The sequence below is a fragment of the Phyllostomus hastatus genome, unplaced genomic scaffold (genome assembly GCF_019186645.2).
Source record: "Phyllostomus hastatus isolate PE091 unplaced genomic scaffold, TTU_PhHast_1.1 phas_scaffold_182, whole genome shotgun sequence".
NCBI classification, from domain to species: Eukaryota; Metazoa; Chordata; class Mammalia; order Chiroptera; family Phyllostomidae; genus Phyllostomus; species Phyllostomus hastatus.
Genome location: NW_025334013.1, coordinates 10,045,667 through 10,061,553, shown reverse-complemented (window position 1 = coordinate 10,061,553; position 15,887 = coordinate 10,045,667). Strand labels below are relative to the sequence as shown.

Genomic DNA, 15,887 nt, shown 5'->3' with positions numbered 1-15,887 from the left:
ACGTAACTGTAAGCACCCTGCTTGCTCACTTGACCCACTCTGTCTCCATCTGCAAACTCTGTGAGGGCAGGGTCACGCCTGTTTCACTGCCACTGTATCCACGGTGCATAGTAGGTGCTCAGGAAACAGTTAGTGGACAAATGTTGGTTGGCAAGGCAGGAAAGGCACCTCAACCTTCCCCTCCGGGCCAGACGGCTGCTGGCTCCGCTCGGAGAGGCCAAGGCCCCCTTGCACCAGCAGAGGGGTCCAGCCCCGAACGAGGCCAGGTTCAGGTTTCTGCTCACCCCTGAGACTTTGGGGAGTCTCTTCCCACCTGGAAAACGAGGGTGTGGAGTTCAATGGTGCTCAATGGCCCTTCTTATTCTAACAAACTGCCAGGCCCAACCCAGACCGAAAGCCAGTGGTTAGCTCCAAAACCCCCTGTGGGCTGAAATGCGTCCCCTAAAAATTCCGGTGTCAAGGTTCTAACCCCCAGCACCTCAGCACGTGACCTTATTTGGAGACAGGGTTGCTGCAGACATAACTAGTTGAGAGGAGGTCGTACTAGAGCAGGGCCGGCCCCTCATCCAATGTCACGGGCATTATTATAAGACAGGGCAGCCCCAGCAAACACACATACACTCACCTCCCCTCTCCCAAGCTGATGAGTCAGGGACCAGGAGGCCAAGGGCCAAGGGCAACCCCAACCACGGAGCAGGGGGGGCAGAGAGGGCACGGCGTGGCTCCCGGTATTCTCCGCAGTGGGGGCCCCGGGGCAGAGCACCCCCCGCAGAAGCCCTTGTCTAATCTCCGAAGATCCCCGCCGATGCCTGCACTCTCAGGCGAGCTGTGACGGTGAGAGTTTTTTTTTTCCCTCCCTCTTCCCCCTTTAATTAAAAACTATAAATGCCTTATCAAAAGCTAATTAAAAATACCAACACAGTGCCAAGTGGCGAAAAAATAGCTCAGTACGAATATCCGTTTATAACCCTGCAACAGGCTGCGATGACGCAGCAATTAGAGGCTCGTGGGAGGGAGAGGGAGGGAGGGAGCTCCGGCAGCCACAGCGCTTCGGCCCCACCGGCCCCCTCCCCGGGGCACTGGGGACCCCCTGCCCTCTCCGTCCAGCCCTCGTCGTCCTCGCACTGCACAGACCTCAAGGGACAAGGGACCGCGGCACTCGCGAGGCTGTGGACAAGCCGCGTCCCCTCCCTTGTCTCCGTGTCGGGTCTGCAGAGAGGAGGCAATTCTCGAGGGCTGCGGTGACAATTAAGATAATGCGCGAACATCAAGTCCTTTGCCGGGTTTCTAGAACACGGCAGCGCGAACGCTGTTCGCCCTGCTTTGCAGACGTCACCATCTGGTGGCCCTTGACGGCTCGGTAACACGACAGAGACCGAAACGCCGGGCTCCAAGGGGGAATCACGGTGCCGGGCCCTGTGCTCTGCCCTCACCGGGTTGTTTAGCCGTCCGGCGCCCACAGGTGGTGGGTTCTACCGTTATTCCCACATTAGAGACAAGGAGACGGGGCGTGAGGAGGAGAGGCCACTCACCGATGGTGACGGCTGCCACCAAGACACAGCCGGGACAGGAAGCCAGGTCTGAGCCCAGACCCCGCGGCTCTCATCCAGCCAATGTGCTGAATGCAGGGACCCATTCCTGCAGGGACCCCGATGGGGAGCAGGGACCTCCAACGCCCCCAGCTCTGAGCTGCCTCCTCGGCCCGCCTCCCACAGCCGCTCTGGGACGGAATCCGGGAGGAATCCGGTTCCCGATCGGGGCCGGGGCCACCCCCGCCCGCACCGCCGCCCCAGCCCCACGTTCTCACCGCTGGTCCGAGGGTAGGCGGCGAGGGTCCCGTCCTGCAGGCCGGCCAGCAGGTGGAAGGGGCTGCACCGCAGGCAGAGCACGGGCTGCAGGCCGGGGCTCCGGCAGGTCGCCAGGCACTGGGTGCCCGTGTCCACGCTGCTGTAGACCAGGATGCTGTGGGGAGAGGCCCACGTGGCTCTCTTAGCCCCCACACGCCCTCCAGAGAGAAGGGTCGGGGGCTCCCCCTCCCCGCTCAGCCAGGCCCCCTGCCATGTGACCGGGCCTCGGCTGCACCCTTGGGAGGCTCAGACTTTCCCACGGGGAGGCCTTGTGAGGAGGGTGCCTCCCTGGACTCTGTCTTGCGGAGGACTCAGTGGGGGGCGGGGGGGGCCTCCAGAAGCAGCACAGTGAAGGGGCTGCCGGAGTGCAAATCCAGCCACGCCGCCTTCCACCGCATCGGCCCCGGCCTGCTGAGCCTCAGTCCTCTCCAAACCTGGGGCGCAGGCGCCCACCTCATCACCATAGAGAGGAACGAGGTGCAGGCTGGAGCTATGCTGCGCACGGGGCCGGCAGAAAAGGCCACACGCTGTAGGACTCCATGTCTGTGGAACTCGCAGCAGAGACCAGTCCACGGGGACGGGAGGCAGAGGAGTGGTTCCCGGGGTGACTGCTCGGTGAGGACAGGGTCTCGCTAACGCCGGCTCTCCCTGGACGGTAGCTGCCCCGCTGCCCAGGAAGGAGCCAGCTTGCAGGAAGCAGCCCCTAAGGGGTCTCGGTTCAGTGCCGCAGACTCCTGACACCGGCTCCCACGTTGGGCGGCCCCAGTCCCCATCTTCCTTCTCGGAACCAGGGGTGGAAAACGTCGGCGGGCAACAAGCTGACCAAAGCAGCCCCCGCCCAGGCCTGCCACTGGCTGGTCCCGCGCCCACCCCAACCCGCCCCCACCGGCCCCTCACCTGCCGTCCTGGAGCCCCAGGCAGATGGTCGGGTGCGCCGCAGCCGAGGGGTCAGGGGCCGGGTGGCCCTCGTCTCCGTCTCTGTCTCCGCTCTCCCCTTCCTCCGGCTCCGGGATGTACTCCATGCAGAGCACGGGGGCCGCCAGCGGGAAGGACTTGACCGTTCGGGGCGAGGGCCGGTTCAGGGAGAAGATCTCCACCTGGCCGCTGGCACCCTCCTGCCCGCCCCCGACCTGGGGCGGAGACCCACAGAAGCTGTCAGGAGGGGCCCGCGGAGCGGAGGCGGAGCTTCATTCCTGGCCTTCCCCCGCCCTCGCCCCCGCCCCAGTGACCCGTCCCAAACTCCTGCTTGCCACTGATGACTGACAGGAGCAGCCCCCTCCTGCCCACACGCGTCCTGCTGTCACTGCAGGCCGCTTATCCCAGCGTCCAAGGCAGCAAGTTAGATTCGGGGCCCGTAGGAAACCAGGTAAGGAGCTAAGGTGGACTAGATACCAATCAGCTTTCTGTTCCCTTGTCCTCAGGGTAGATTTCAGTCAACAAATAGTGAACATGCACTCTACCCTTTTGAAAGGTCCTTCTCCGCCTGCTCACTGTTTCACTTCAGTGTCAGGCAGACGGCAGGTACTTAATATACACTGGCTGAAGGGGTGCAGGAGTGGATGAGTGGGTGGATGGGTGGATAATGGAAGGAAAAAAGGAGAGAAGGAAGGATGAATGGATGGATGGATGAATGGATGAACGAATGAGTAGATGGGTAAATGCATGGATGAATGGGCAAATGAAGTGAGGAAGGAAGGAAGAAGGATACACGGATGGATGGATGACTGGATGGATGGATGGATGTATGGATGGTAAATGGATGGTGGATACATGGATGGATGGATGGACACATGGATGGATGGATGGATGAATAGATACATGGATGGATGGATGGACACATGGATGGATGGATGGATGAATAGATACATGGATGGATGGTGGATGGATACATGGATGATGGATACATGGATGGATGGTGGATGGATACATGGATGATGGATACATGGAAGGATGGATGGATGGTGGATGGATACATGGATGGGTGGATGGATGGTTGGATGGATGGATGGATGGATACATGGATGGATGGATGGACACATGGATGGATGGTGGATGGGCAGTGGATGGCTACGCGACATGCTAGACACTGGAGAAACAGAGAAGAACAAACCGCCTGCAGGAGGGACATTTGGCGTGGACTCGGAACGGTAAGCCGGAGGCTCCTGCCCAGTGCCTCGAGACAGGAATAAGCCGGGGGAGTCAGAGGACGGCCGGAGGGGTGGTGGGGCTTCGCCAGGAAGCCTGAGGGCAGCAAGGCGGGCTGGGGTCTCCGAGAGACGGCAAGAGCCAGCCCTGACTTCCAACCCCGGGGTGGAGGCCCCGTCCTACGGCCATTGGCAAGAGCCATGCCCACTTATTTGTCCCCCGGTTATCCAGGGACTTGCTAGTCCCTGGTAAGGCTGCAGGTGCCAACCCAGGCACAGGGCCTGGGGCAGCGGTCCCCAGGAAGACCTTGCCGGGTCAAGCCACAAAATGGGAGCCAGCAGGCAGGCGGCTTTCTCCAGCAACTCCCTGCCCGGTGCCACTCTCCCCGTTCCCATCCCGAGGCCAAACTCCTGGCTGGGGACAGCGGTCACTCACCCAGAGGTAGCCCTGCGGGAGGGAGGTGCTGACCGCCGAGAAGCCCAGCAGGGGACAGCTGACAGGACTGTGGACCAGCGCCCCAAGCTGTGGAGACAGAAAAGACACATGCGGCGTTCCGTGTCGGGGTGCCCGGGAGGCCAAGGTCTGGCTGCGCCACCTGCAGGGCTCGGGGGTCGCTATACCTGCAGGTTCCTGGGCCCCATTCAGGCCCCAAACGAGGACCCCTGAGCGGGGGCCGGGGAAGGGACGGGTTTCACAGGGTCTCTGGGAAGCTTCTTTGCGCTCGCCTTGGACCACCGCTGGCCTAGAACCTTCGGGCTAGGAGGGGCCTGGGCGACACCCCTGGACCCCCAGGGACCTTTCCAACTGGCCAGCAACCAGTGAAAACTGGCTGAGAACCACTGACACCCACCCCACCCTCCTTTATGTCACGGGTGGGGAACACGTGGTCCACAGAGGACACGTTTGTGGTCCCGAGGCCACCAGGAAGGCGAGTGATGGGGCCTGGCCTGTGCCCGCCTCCCGAGAAGCAGAGTGGGTGGAGGGTCCCAGAGCCATCCTGCAAACGAGCCACCGGGACGGAGAGCTGGGTGGCGTGTGCAGCCTGCCGACAGGGGCCGGGGGCTCTGTTTGTAACAAGTGTCACCAGGAGCCACCGGCTGCTGGCTCTTCTGCAACTGCTTCCCCAACGTCCACGCCAGGTGGCTCTCTGGGGCGTTTCCTGAGCCCGACCCTGCCTGTCTGTCCCTGACCAGGCCGGCAACGGAGAGAGGTGGCCTGGCCCTGTCACAGGCTTGGCTGGGAACCCTGGGCCGATGGCCAGGGAAGGGGGCAGAGGGGTGACAGCTCAGAGGGGCCAGCTGAGGAGGACTCAGCCACCACCGGACCCTTTCCCGAGCAGGTGCTGCCCTCTGCTGGTGCCGAAGGCCCAGGCCAGCCCCAGCCCTGCTGGAATATTCGAACGAAATTTCTAATGGCCAAGGGTGGGGAGGCCCAAAGAGGTCACCTCTTCCAGCCTCCAGCCCCCCACTCAGGAGTCAGCAACCTTGAAGTTCAGGGCAGGGGCCAGGACTGGCTCCAGGTCGCATAGTAAGTCAGTGGCAAAGTCTCTTCTGGTTGAATTCCGCCCAGAGGCCACACTGGAGGCCTCAGGGTCCCTCCTCCGCCCAGCTGGCTGCCAGCCTTCTGGGCACCCCAGACCCCTGCTCCCCATAACTCTGCTTCTTGGCCACATGCAGCTGGGTGCCCAGCCCTCTCTGCCAGGCTGCGCCTGTCCTCCCGGCTAGGGAGGGGGTAAATGCAGCCCTGGCTCTGGCATTCCCATGGCAACCCCAGCAGCCCCGATGTCAGCAGCGCCCAGGTCCAACACAATGGCTAAACCTCGAACGGCCCCTGGACCCAGAGTCCCGTCCGTGCCCACGCAGCAGAGAGGGCGGCCGCCTGAGGCCGGAGGATGGAGCAGGCTCTGGAGGCAGCTCAGCTGCCACTGGCAGGGGGACCCACCCAACGGCTCTCGGGGTCACGGGGACTAGAGACGGCGGGTGTGCACAGGGGGGCGCCCGGCAGCCGCTGCTTTCCCAAGACTCTGTGGGACATCCTCTCGCGTTCCCCGCGGTGACTCGCTCAGCCGGCACAACACCACCGTGAGGGGAGCGGCTGTTACAGACGAGGGGCTGTGACCGAGTCAGGGGACAGGGGCCCCACGCACTCACAGAGGGCGACAGGCGGGACGGAAGCCACTCGGCTAGTCTGCTGACCCTCCGCCATCCGGCTTCAGGTCCTCTGTGGGCTTCAGCCACTCCACGCCCCCCACTCCACCCCCGTGCTCGCCCTCCCATTCCCCAGGCGCTCGCACAGTGGAGTGCCCCAAGGCAGGCAGTGCCCTGCCGGCTTCCCCAAGCCCCTGTCCCCGGGCAGGCCTCCTGGCTGGACCTCAGCCCCCAGGGACATGGGTCTGTGACGGGCCCTCCCCTTGTCTTCCAGGGGCAGCCTCTCACTTGGATGGAGCTGGGGGTCCAGTGAGAACCTCCTGACACCTCAGGAGTAGTCAGGCCACCAGAAATGCCCCAGAACAAACACCAGTGGCGTTTCCCTCCTGGGGACCAGAAAATCCTCGGACATCCGCTTTCTGAACTCGGGGCGGGCCCTGCGGCGGGCGCGTGTGACATGGATTGCGTCATGCAACCCTCCCTAGAACCCGGTCGGGGAAGCTCTGCAGCCGCCTCAGTTTACGCGCGGAACACGCAGCTGTGACACGGAGCAGTGTCCCTCCTGTTGGACAGCTGGGATTTGAACCTGGGCAGGTGGCTCCCGGTGATGGTCTTCCCCCGCCCCCAACCAGATCCCTCGGGTCAGAGGGCCCAGGCAGGGCCCAGCGCGGGCACCAGTCATACCCGTCCACACTGGAAAGAGAAATGCTCCTTCCCTCGGCCCCCACGTCCCCGTTCCCTTGAGGGGAAACCCAGCACGCACCCTCGGCCAGCTGGCTGACCACGAGCGCTGACCACGGCGGCACTGGGGGCGGCAGGCCAGGGCACTGAGCCTTCTGGGAGGACAGACTCAGCCTCCAGCTCCCACGGGGCCGGCTGCGGAGCCCAGCGGGAATCCCGGGCCCTGGGCCTGGGGGAAGGTGGAGGGAGGGAGGGAGGGAGGGGCGCTGGCCAGCAGGTTCGCAACATTCCGAGGTGAGGGTCAAGGCACCAGCGCAGCGAGGCCCTAAGGCGCCTGCCACCGGCACTGGGCTGATGACGGGGCATATCTGTCCGTCTGTCCGTCTGTCCGTCTGTCCAGGCTGGGAGGCAGGCACTGGCACTGTGAGGGTGTCTCGGGGCCCAGCAAACGGGATATGCATGCCCTGGTAGGTCCCTCGGGAGCGCCACAGGCACATTACCCACAGTTCCCTGGGCTCTCGTTGGGGGCTCCCCAGGGCGGGGGGTGGGGATGCCTCCAGCCCGCACATCCCGGCCCTGAGAGCTCCGAATGGAGAGCCTCTGGGGCCCCTTTCCCTCAGTTTCAGAGTGGCAGGTGGCTCCACACCTGGGTGGGGGTTCCTTCTGCCCTGGAGGCGTGGCCTGTGTGTGACTCTGCCCCCCCAGGGGGTGACCCATCAGTAAGTCTCAGAGTCCCGAGAGGCCCAGGGGGGAAGGGAGGTGGGGACCGTTCCCCACCCCACCTGGTCGGCCTTCCCCACACAGGCCCTAAGGCCAGGTGGGACACGGTCAGGGTGGACCCTGAACAGTCCCCACTCCTCGCGCCCCGAGGCCTGCTGGGAAGGAGCTCCGAAGACGCAGCAGGCCTTTGGTCCCTCAGTATGTGAGGACGGAAGCCCTACGCAGGGCAGGCTCCCCCAGGCCGACAGAAATGAACGGCGTCCCAGCCACCCCTGGAATTTTTAGTGGGGGGGCCACACCGCGGCACACACCAGCTGAGCCCCCGCGGGAGGCGGAAAGGGGAGGGACCCGGCAGGAGTCTAGAAGAATCTCCCTCGAGTGCTGCTCCGAAACCCCCCTCCCAGCCTCCAGGACTGACAGCCCACCTCTGCGGGCAGCTGGGGGGACGAGAGAGCGAACCCCTGAGAAGCAGCTCCCGGAGCCAGGCCTGGCACCCAGGCACCTCGGGGGGTGGGGGAAGCTCTCCGTCACACGGCCAAGACCAAAGAACTTTGAGAACTATCTGCCGGTTGCTATGGCCACTGCTGACTGAGCACAGGTCATGGGTGTAAGGCGCGGTGCCGGGGGCCTGCTTCTGGGGCTCTCTCCCCCTGAGCCCCTAAATCTGGCAGTGGCGCCCAGGGCACCACACCGCCAACAGCGCCCCCTTCCGGGGGCACGAGCCAAAGACCTGGGCACAGGTTGTCTCTCCTGCCCCTCAGCCCCCGTCCAACCTCCCACCGCAGGCCGGCCCTGCTCCACCGCACTCCCCGCCTGTGTCCCCACGTCCCCCCCACCCCCCCCGGCCTCCACCAGGGCCAGGGCCACACAGGGGAGGACAGGGGGCGCTCCCCTCGGGCACCAAGCCTCAGGAGGTGTCCAAACACTCAGACGTCAGAAAAATATTTCAATGCCATTTTTAAAAGTCAAAATTAACGCAAATACCCTGGCTGGCATAGCTCAGTGGATTGAGCACGGGCTGCAAACCAAAGCATCGCAGGTTCGATTCCCAGTCAGGGCACATGACTGGGTTGCAGGCCACGGCCCCCAGCAACCACACATTGATGTTTCTCTCTCTCTCTTTCTCCCTCCCTTCCCTCTCTAAAAATAAATAAATAAAGTCTTTTAAAAAATTAACGCAAAAAATATCCATGATGAACAAACTACCAGGAGTTTAAATGAAGGCAGGACCTGACCCTGCCCCGCCCTCATCTTGGCCCTTCACTTACAGACAAGCAGCTACACCAACGCCACTGTGTGCTGATTTGAATTTTTTAAATATGGCATCAAAACATCACTTCTCTTGGGAGTGTCAGCGCCCCAGGGAAGGGCCTCCCTCGCCTCACCCCCGCCCCCATGGCCCTGCCCCCGCCCCGCCTGGGCTCCACAGGCCCCGCGCTAGGTTCTGCGTGGGCCCCTCCGTCTCGGTGCACACTCACAGAACGGCCAGAGGGATCGGAGGACCCTTCCAAAACCACAAGTCAGACCACGCCCGCCCTCTGCTAGGAGCCGTCCTTGGCTTTTGGCGGCTCTGAGAACAAACCCCAAACCCGGCCCGGCTCACCCGCCCTCAGACCTCACCGTCCAGCCTCCCCTCCTGACTCACCCAGCCACAGCCCGCGGGCTGCCCCGACTGCACCTGCGGGCATGTGGGGGGGAGGGGAGGGAGGCGGGCACTGCTCTCTGTTGCTTTGTCCATTTGGAACACTCTTCCCCTGGGCCCTGGTGGGCTTGCATCGTTCTGTCATTCAGGTCTCAGTTTAAATGCCACCTCCTCCAAGAGGCCCTCTCTGACTCCCTCCCTATGCTGGCCTCACCTATGTATCTATTAGATCTGATCTACTTTCCTGATAATGCACACGGCTCTCTTCTCTTTCCTTTTGTTTTTCCGGGGTCTTTCCTGTCTCTCTCTAGATTGAAGCTACGTGAGGGTACGTGGCATGGTTTGGGCACCACTATATTCTCAGTGCCCAGCACAGGGCCTGGCACATAGTAGGTGCTCAATGATTATTTGCAGATGGACACACAGAGGAATGGGTGAACTAATGAACAAACTGACATCTCAAGGCTACGTTCTTTCAGCTACTAAGAGCCCCGACCTACAGCCCCACCAGCTTATCTCCTGGGATTTATCTGTCTGGGCCCAGGCGCCAAGCTTGCTCCCCCTTCCCCAGAGCTTAGATGGCCTCGGCGCCCTGGGAGGACCAGGGGCGGCCATTGCTCCAGATAAAGGAGTGACGTTGGCCAGGACCCCAGGGACAGATGACCGAGCAAGGTTGCCACTCCTGGGCCCGTCGGGACTGGCAGTGTCATTTTCAGAAAGTCATGCCATCTTTCTGAGCCTGAGGGGGCCCTTCCCTGTGAAATATGTCTGGAAACAGCTACATAGAGGGTTCTCATAAACATCAGAACAGGAGAGGGAGGGCAGAGCAGTGGGCAGCACGGGAGGTGCCTGACGACCGGGGGGCGTGGGGGCTGCGGAATGTGTGCCCCCCACACCCCGCCCACATCACAGCCGACTGCTGCTCTGGGCGATTGGGTCCAACCCCCCCGCAAAGGGTCCAGCCCACCGAGTCCCTCTGGCTCAGCTACTTGGGCATATTCCGGCCTATCTTCTGGGCTGGAGCCATGCCATGGACAGATGAGATCATCGCTATTTGTTAGCTCGAAATAATGGAATTTTCCATTCGCTTGACCCAATGAGCGCCTCTGCCCGCATGTTTTTGGTGAGAAAGCTGACTCCTAAGGCAACAGAAAGGCCCCGCCAACTCCATCGGGAAGAAGCTGAGGAGCTGGATGTGGAGCCAGGCCCCCCCGCACCGGCTCCCGCTGTGGGTACAGCCCGGAAATGCCGGCCCTCCCGGGAGGAGGCGAGCTCAGCAGCACCTGCCCCACTCACCTGCAGGCTGAGGCCCCGGGAGGAGAAGGCGGGGGTGCAGCAGGCCAGGGTCGGGCACCAGAACGGGGCTTTGCTCTTCTTGTCCTCGTCCGGACAGCGCCAGCCCGGCTGGTTCTCCTCTCCTGCAGCAGAAGGACGGAGCTGGGTGGAGCGGGTCAGAGTCGGCGGCCCAGGGGGAAAAGTGAGCAGCCCGGGGGACCCGGCAGGCCCCAGGGGCCCGGACTGCACGGCGGCCGAGCCACACCCACCCCAGCCCTACTCTGGCCCATCTGAGACGAAATCCAGCCCTGCCCCGTGGTCGTGGCCCTGGGTCCCCAGCAGAGAGCGAGGACACCTTAGGTCTGAGTCCCAGCCTGACCAGCCTTTTGCTTAGCGACCTTGTGCAAATCACCCCAACTCCCCGAGCCTCGATTTCTTCACCTGTGAAACAGGGACAATAAAAACACCTTCGTCCCCGGGTTGTTGTGAGCATCCAACGAAATGAGAGGGGGGAGGGGGTGTCAAGGGGCCTTGAGAGGCTGAACTCTGCCCAGGCCCAGCTGCCTTGCCCTGACCTTCTCGAGACAGGAGAAGGTCATAAGCCAGCCAAGGTGAGAGACAATTCTGGATTGTGAAGATGCAAGTTCAGGCTGCCTGATGGTGATGGTGATGGTGCTGGTGAAGGGGAAGGCTCCTTCTCCTGCTTCCTTTGCAGCCACCCTGAAACCTCCAGGTTCCCCTGTCCAACTGGGTACAGGAGCCCCCAGGGACCGGTCACAAGCACAGACACCCAGGCCTGAGCCCAGGCCCTGGTCTCACACTCGGAGACCTCTGATCACCTGCTAAACCGCCTTCTCTGCAGCAGCCCCTTCATGTGGGTCAGGGCTCCCGCCTCCAGGAAGTCCTCCCTGACCACCCTGGCTGCAGCGGCCCTCTTCTCTCAGGGGGCAAGGCCTTGACCCTGTTTCGTTTCTCCCACAGCCTTCACCACTATCTACAACCATTGTGCCTGCGTTCCTGTTTATAACCCATCTCCATGTGTCTCTGGAATGCCGGTTCAAGGCAGAAGGATCTGGGGTATCTCATTCACCGCTGTCTCCCTGGCACCCAGCACACTACCTGCGTGGAGTTAGTGCTCGACGAACACGGGTTAAAAGAAGGAATGGAAGGAGTGAGCGAGTGGGCGGGTGAGCAGACCTCTGTCTCTTCCAAAGAGTTCTCCCCGCTGAGGAGCCGCCCTTACGCTCCACATGACAACGACCGCCTTCCCGGGAGCTGGACAGCAGGGACGAGGGGCAGCTAAAGCGCACCTACTGTGTGTCCACACATCAGGGCTCACACTGGGTGCAACACATGTCCCCTGGCTTCTCTTTCCCAGTAACCGAGCACAGTCAGACGACGATTTTCACTTTATGGGTGACAAGGCAGGCGTCATGCTAGACGGCCAAGCCCGCCTGGGCGCCAACGGTCTATCCGAAACTCAGAGCCTGGGCTCTCTGTACTAAACTCTCTGGCAGTCTCCCAGGCCCGCCCCCTACTGACAGCCACGGGCATGGCTGACTCCGGCCGTGGTGACGCTGGACAACGAGCAGGCAAAAGCCAGAGACGCTGGGGCACCTCAAGCGACAGCGTCCGCTTAACGTCTGGTGTGAGTTACACACGACGACTACGGCCTCACAGTCCAGTGCCTACAGGCATCGTGCACTTGACATTGGCCGGGAGGGCAGATGTTGCGTTCACGGTTCCCATCAGGAAAAAATGACAGACAGGCAGGCAGGAGGGCCTCTGTGGAGGGGAGGGGCTCGTTACGGCCTAGACGGTGGTGCTGGGTTCGCACGAACCCCCACACTCAGGGAGCTGCATGCATTCAGTATGCACAGCTTTGGTATGTCAACCATGCCTCAATAAGGTGGATTTTTTTTTAACAATGCCATTGCTACCAGAGAAAAGTGGCACCTGAGTGTCAGTCGCAGCAGGAGGAGCTGGAATGAGGTAGCGGGTGTGGACGCTCTTTGGGAAGTTAAAGACCTTTGCACATGTCGGCCGTCACTGCTTGGGCACCTCGAGACAGCAGAGGCTCCAGTGCGTGTCCCCGGCCGGCACTCTTGCCCGGGGTGCCCTCTCCCACCAGCAGCAGGGTCTCTGGGCGGTGAGCTCGTTCCCTAAACCGACCCTCTGCCCCTCTGTGCCCAGCAGACAAAGTCGCATCCAACCTGGTGCCTTCCACGGAGAAGGAGAGGCCGTCGGGGAAAGGGCAAGGACAACGATGCCACACTTCGCGGCTCACAAAGCTGCCTCACATGCCGTCTCCTTTAACAATGGTGGCCACCCGGGTTCGGTGTCTCCACCCCGCTCTCCCCTGAGCAAACAGAGGCCTGTGGAAGTCAAAGGCAGGGCACAGGGGCCTAGGAACTGAGCCACGGGAGTGCTCCACACAGCTCTCGCCATGCAGAGTGACCTCGGAGATGGCCCACCCACCCGTGGGCAGCCCCCACCCCCTCTGCAGGACTAAAGAGGGGCGAGCTGTGAGTGCGTCCCTGCCCTCAAGGAGCTCACAGTCCCACAGCCCCTCAGCCCCTCACCTCTGCCAGGCAGGGGCCCCGCAGAGCACCCAGACCCCACCCCTTGCCAGGTGGCCTCTGGAGCTCCCTCCGTGAACATAAGTCCCTCCCCCCGGTCACCACGTCACGCTGAGCTCCACCCCTCCCCCCTTCCCCGCAGCCCTCTGACTCCTGGCAATTTATTAGTGCATATTTCTGCAACGATCTGACCTTCTCCTTCCAGATGGTGCCTTCCCCGCCTGCGCCTGGGAGCGTTAAAAGGAAATGGGGTTGGGGCGGCCCATCTGCCACTGCCATCGTCCCCGCCACAGAGCCAGAGCGGCTGGGACCGAATCAGAGGGCTGCTGCTGCTGCTGCTGCTGGAAACTGAGGGCCCGCTTGGGACGAGCGACATTAAGGGCTGGCACCGGCGGCAGAGCTGCGGTTTCCAAGTGACGTTAAGTGGGGGCTTATTTAGCACCCGGCTCGGCAGCACCCGCTGAACACAAGGGTGCCTGTCCGTGGGGCGGCAGGGGCAGCTCAGGGCTGGGCGCCCCCGCCCCTCCGGCTCCTCCACCTCCGAGCCCACAGAACAGCCCCGCAGGCTGCAGGAGGCTGGCCCTGACCCAGGGGCCCTGGCAGATCCCGGCCCGGCCTGGCCCCCGGCTCAGCGTGGCGCTGAGCTGGGCACTTCTCCCCCCACCCCCCACCCCTGCCCCCTGCCCTGAGACTGCTGCCTCATCTGGAAAATTCAGGAACCATTCCAACCACTCAGAGCTGTCCTGAGCGCCGGAAAGAACAGAGCAGAGAGTACACCTGGCCTGGGCGGGGCACCCAGGAAAAGTGCCTGCTATTGGCCACTGTCCTGGAGGGTAAGGGCACTGCCTGCGCTACCCAGGAGTACCAGGTGATGCCCACAGGGCTGCCCCACTAAGCACCGCTGGCCCGCCCTGCTGCTCCAGCCCCGACCGGAGTCCTGTGCGCCTCCTGCGTTCAACGGCAGCGTCCTGCCTCCTGTTGCTCTGCCCCGTGGACAGCCGACCGCCCTCCTCTACCTCCCCTGCCCCCGTCCCGGCTCAGACGTCAGGGCTGGCGGGGCCACAGCACGGCCTTCCCCAAACACCCTCCCCCGCAGGCAGACGCTGGAGGCTGGGGAAGCGGCCCCAGCCGGCCCACAGGGGTAACACCAAAGTCTGGCCCTATTGCCCCCTCTACTCCCGCCCAGAGGGCAGATCTACTGCTTCCGGCCCAGGGCTTGGCCAGGTCCCAAGCTCAGGGTGGTCAAGGGTCCGAGGACAGGAGGGGGAGAGTGCGCACCTGGGCTGGGCTTAGACCTCCATACCTGGACCACGGCCAGGAGGGGCAATGGCATCGAGGTGAGGGCTGGGGGCTGGAAAAGCAGCCAAGTCAGAGGCAGCAACGGAGGCTGCACCCGTGAGAACCCACCCCTGGGAGCGTGGGATCGGCCCACACAGCCCGCCCTGCCCAGGGGGTGAGGCACAAGAGGCCGTGGTGGGAGAGCAGCCAGGGGCCCGGCAGCCGGGGACACTGAGAGCTGAGGATGGGGGAGACACAGGAAGGAACATCAGAAGCCCCTTCCTTCTCCAACGCCTCCCACCTGCAGCCCTTCTCCGGAGTGACGCAAACGGGAGGGTGATCGGCAGAAAGGTGGGAGGGTTTCCTGGCCCGGCTCTGCACAAAATCACTCGCGACCTCAGGCCGTGCGATGCAGCACTCCTGTGCTAGGAGCTCCTCCCGTGGGCCAGCTGCTGGCCGTCCCAGACGCCCGCCGACACGCACCATCTCCCCGCACGCCCACTGGAGACCTGTGGTGGGGGCACTGGCATGGTCCCCACTCTCTGACGGTGAACCCCAGGCATCTAGGAGCTGCGTCACGTGCCCGAGATCACGGAGCTGGTCAGGCGAGCGGCAGAGCTGGGAACCGAACCCAGGATCCCCAAAACACAGCAAGGAAAGGGCTCTGGGAAGCCTGCCTTCCCCAGAACCACACGGCACAGCGGTGGCCACGACAGGAGGTGAACCGGGTCCCCAGACTCGCCAGATCCCGTCCTTCCAAGGGGCAGAACCGACGCCCCCTCCCGGGTCCCAGCCCTCTCCTCTCTGTCTTCAGTGGGTTATGATCAGCATTGCAGTCAGGGAGAGAGTAAGACACAGAAAAACAAATTAGAGGAATAATGTCCTTTGTGAATAATTTTTTAAAATATATTCTAATGGGCTCCCGTGATTTTTCCCTCCCCACCAGGCACAGAAGATAAAAAAAAACAAAACTGGCAAAATAGAAGGGACAAATTATTCAAGCCCCGGGGGACCCAGGCATTCAAAGAAGATTTCAAATGACTGTCATTCCATTAAAACTTTCTGCTGCAGTGAGAACTTTTTGCTGTGCAGACAAAGGGCGGCTGAGCTCCGCAGGCAGCCGAGAACCGAGGTGCTCACCTCAGCCGGCGCCTCTCCCTCCGACATCAGGCTCCACTCAGCAAAGCACCTGGGGTTCCAACAGGAGACCCACCTGCCTTTAGAGCAGGTGGACAGTCAGGGCTGAGGCATCTTCCCGAGATGCGACTGCTGTGCAAGTGACCGCTGCGTGAGCGGGAGCGGAGCGCGGGCCTGCGGCCCGGCAGGTGGGGAGCTGACCCAGCCTTTCCTCGGGCCGGAATTCCCAGAGTCCTCTGCCACAGCCTCTGCTTCACATCCTTCCTCCACCCTCCTGGTCGCCGCGAAACATCCGGCAGAGGCCTGGCAACATCAGCTCCAGATCCAAGAAGGGACTGGAGGAGCAGAAGCCTCCTCCCCAGTCCCCCTCTGACCTCCACGCGCCCTCTGTGCACAGCGCCAGGATGATTCGCTGGAACAGAAGCCAGGCCACACC

At 62.6% G+C, this 15,887-nt stretch overlaps 1 protein-coding gene across 8 annotated transcripts in view; it reads right to left on the bottom strand.

Annotated features, from left to right (window-relative positions):
- ARHGEF10L (Rho guanine nucleotide exchange factor 10 like) overlaps window positions 1-15,887 on the bottom strand; it is a 152,931-nt gene that overhangs the window by 30,633 nt on the left and 106,411 nt on the right. For all 8 annotated transcript variants that reach the window (XM_045859792.1, XM_045859790.1, XM_045859797.1 and 5 more), the window contains 4 exons: window positions 10,479-10,600; window positions 4,428-4,514; window positions 2,745-2,977; window positions 1,808-1,962 (listed from right to left, as the gene is read on the bottom strand). In XM_045859792.1, coding sequence (XP_045715748.1) covers window positions 1,808-1,962; window positions 2,745-2,977; window positions 4,428-4,514; window positions 10,479-10,600 — 597 coding nt within the window. The remainder of the gene's footprint in view (window positions 1-1,807; window positions 1,963-2,744; window positions 2,978-4,427; window positions 4,515-10,478; window positions 10,601-15,887) is intronic.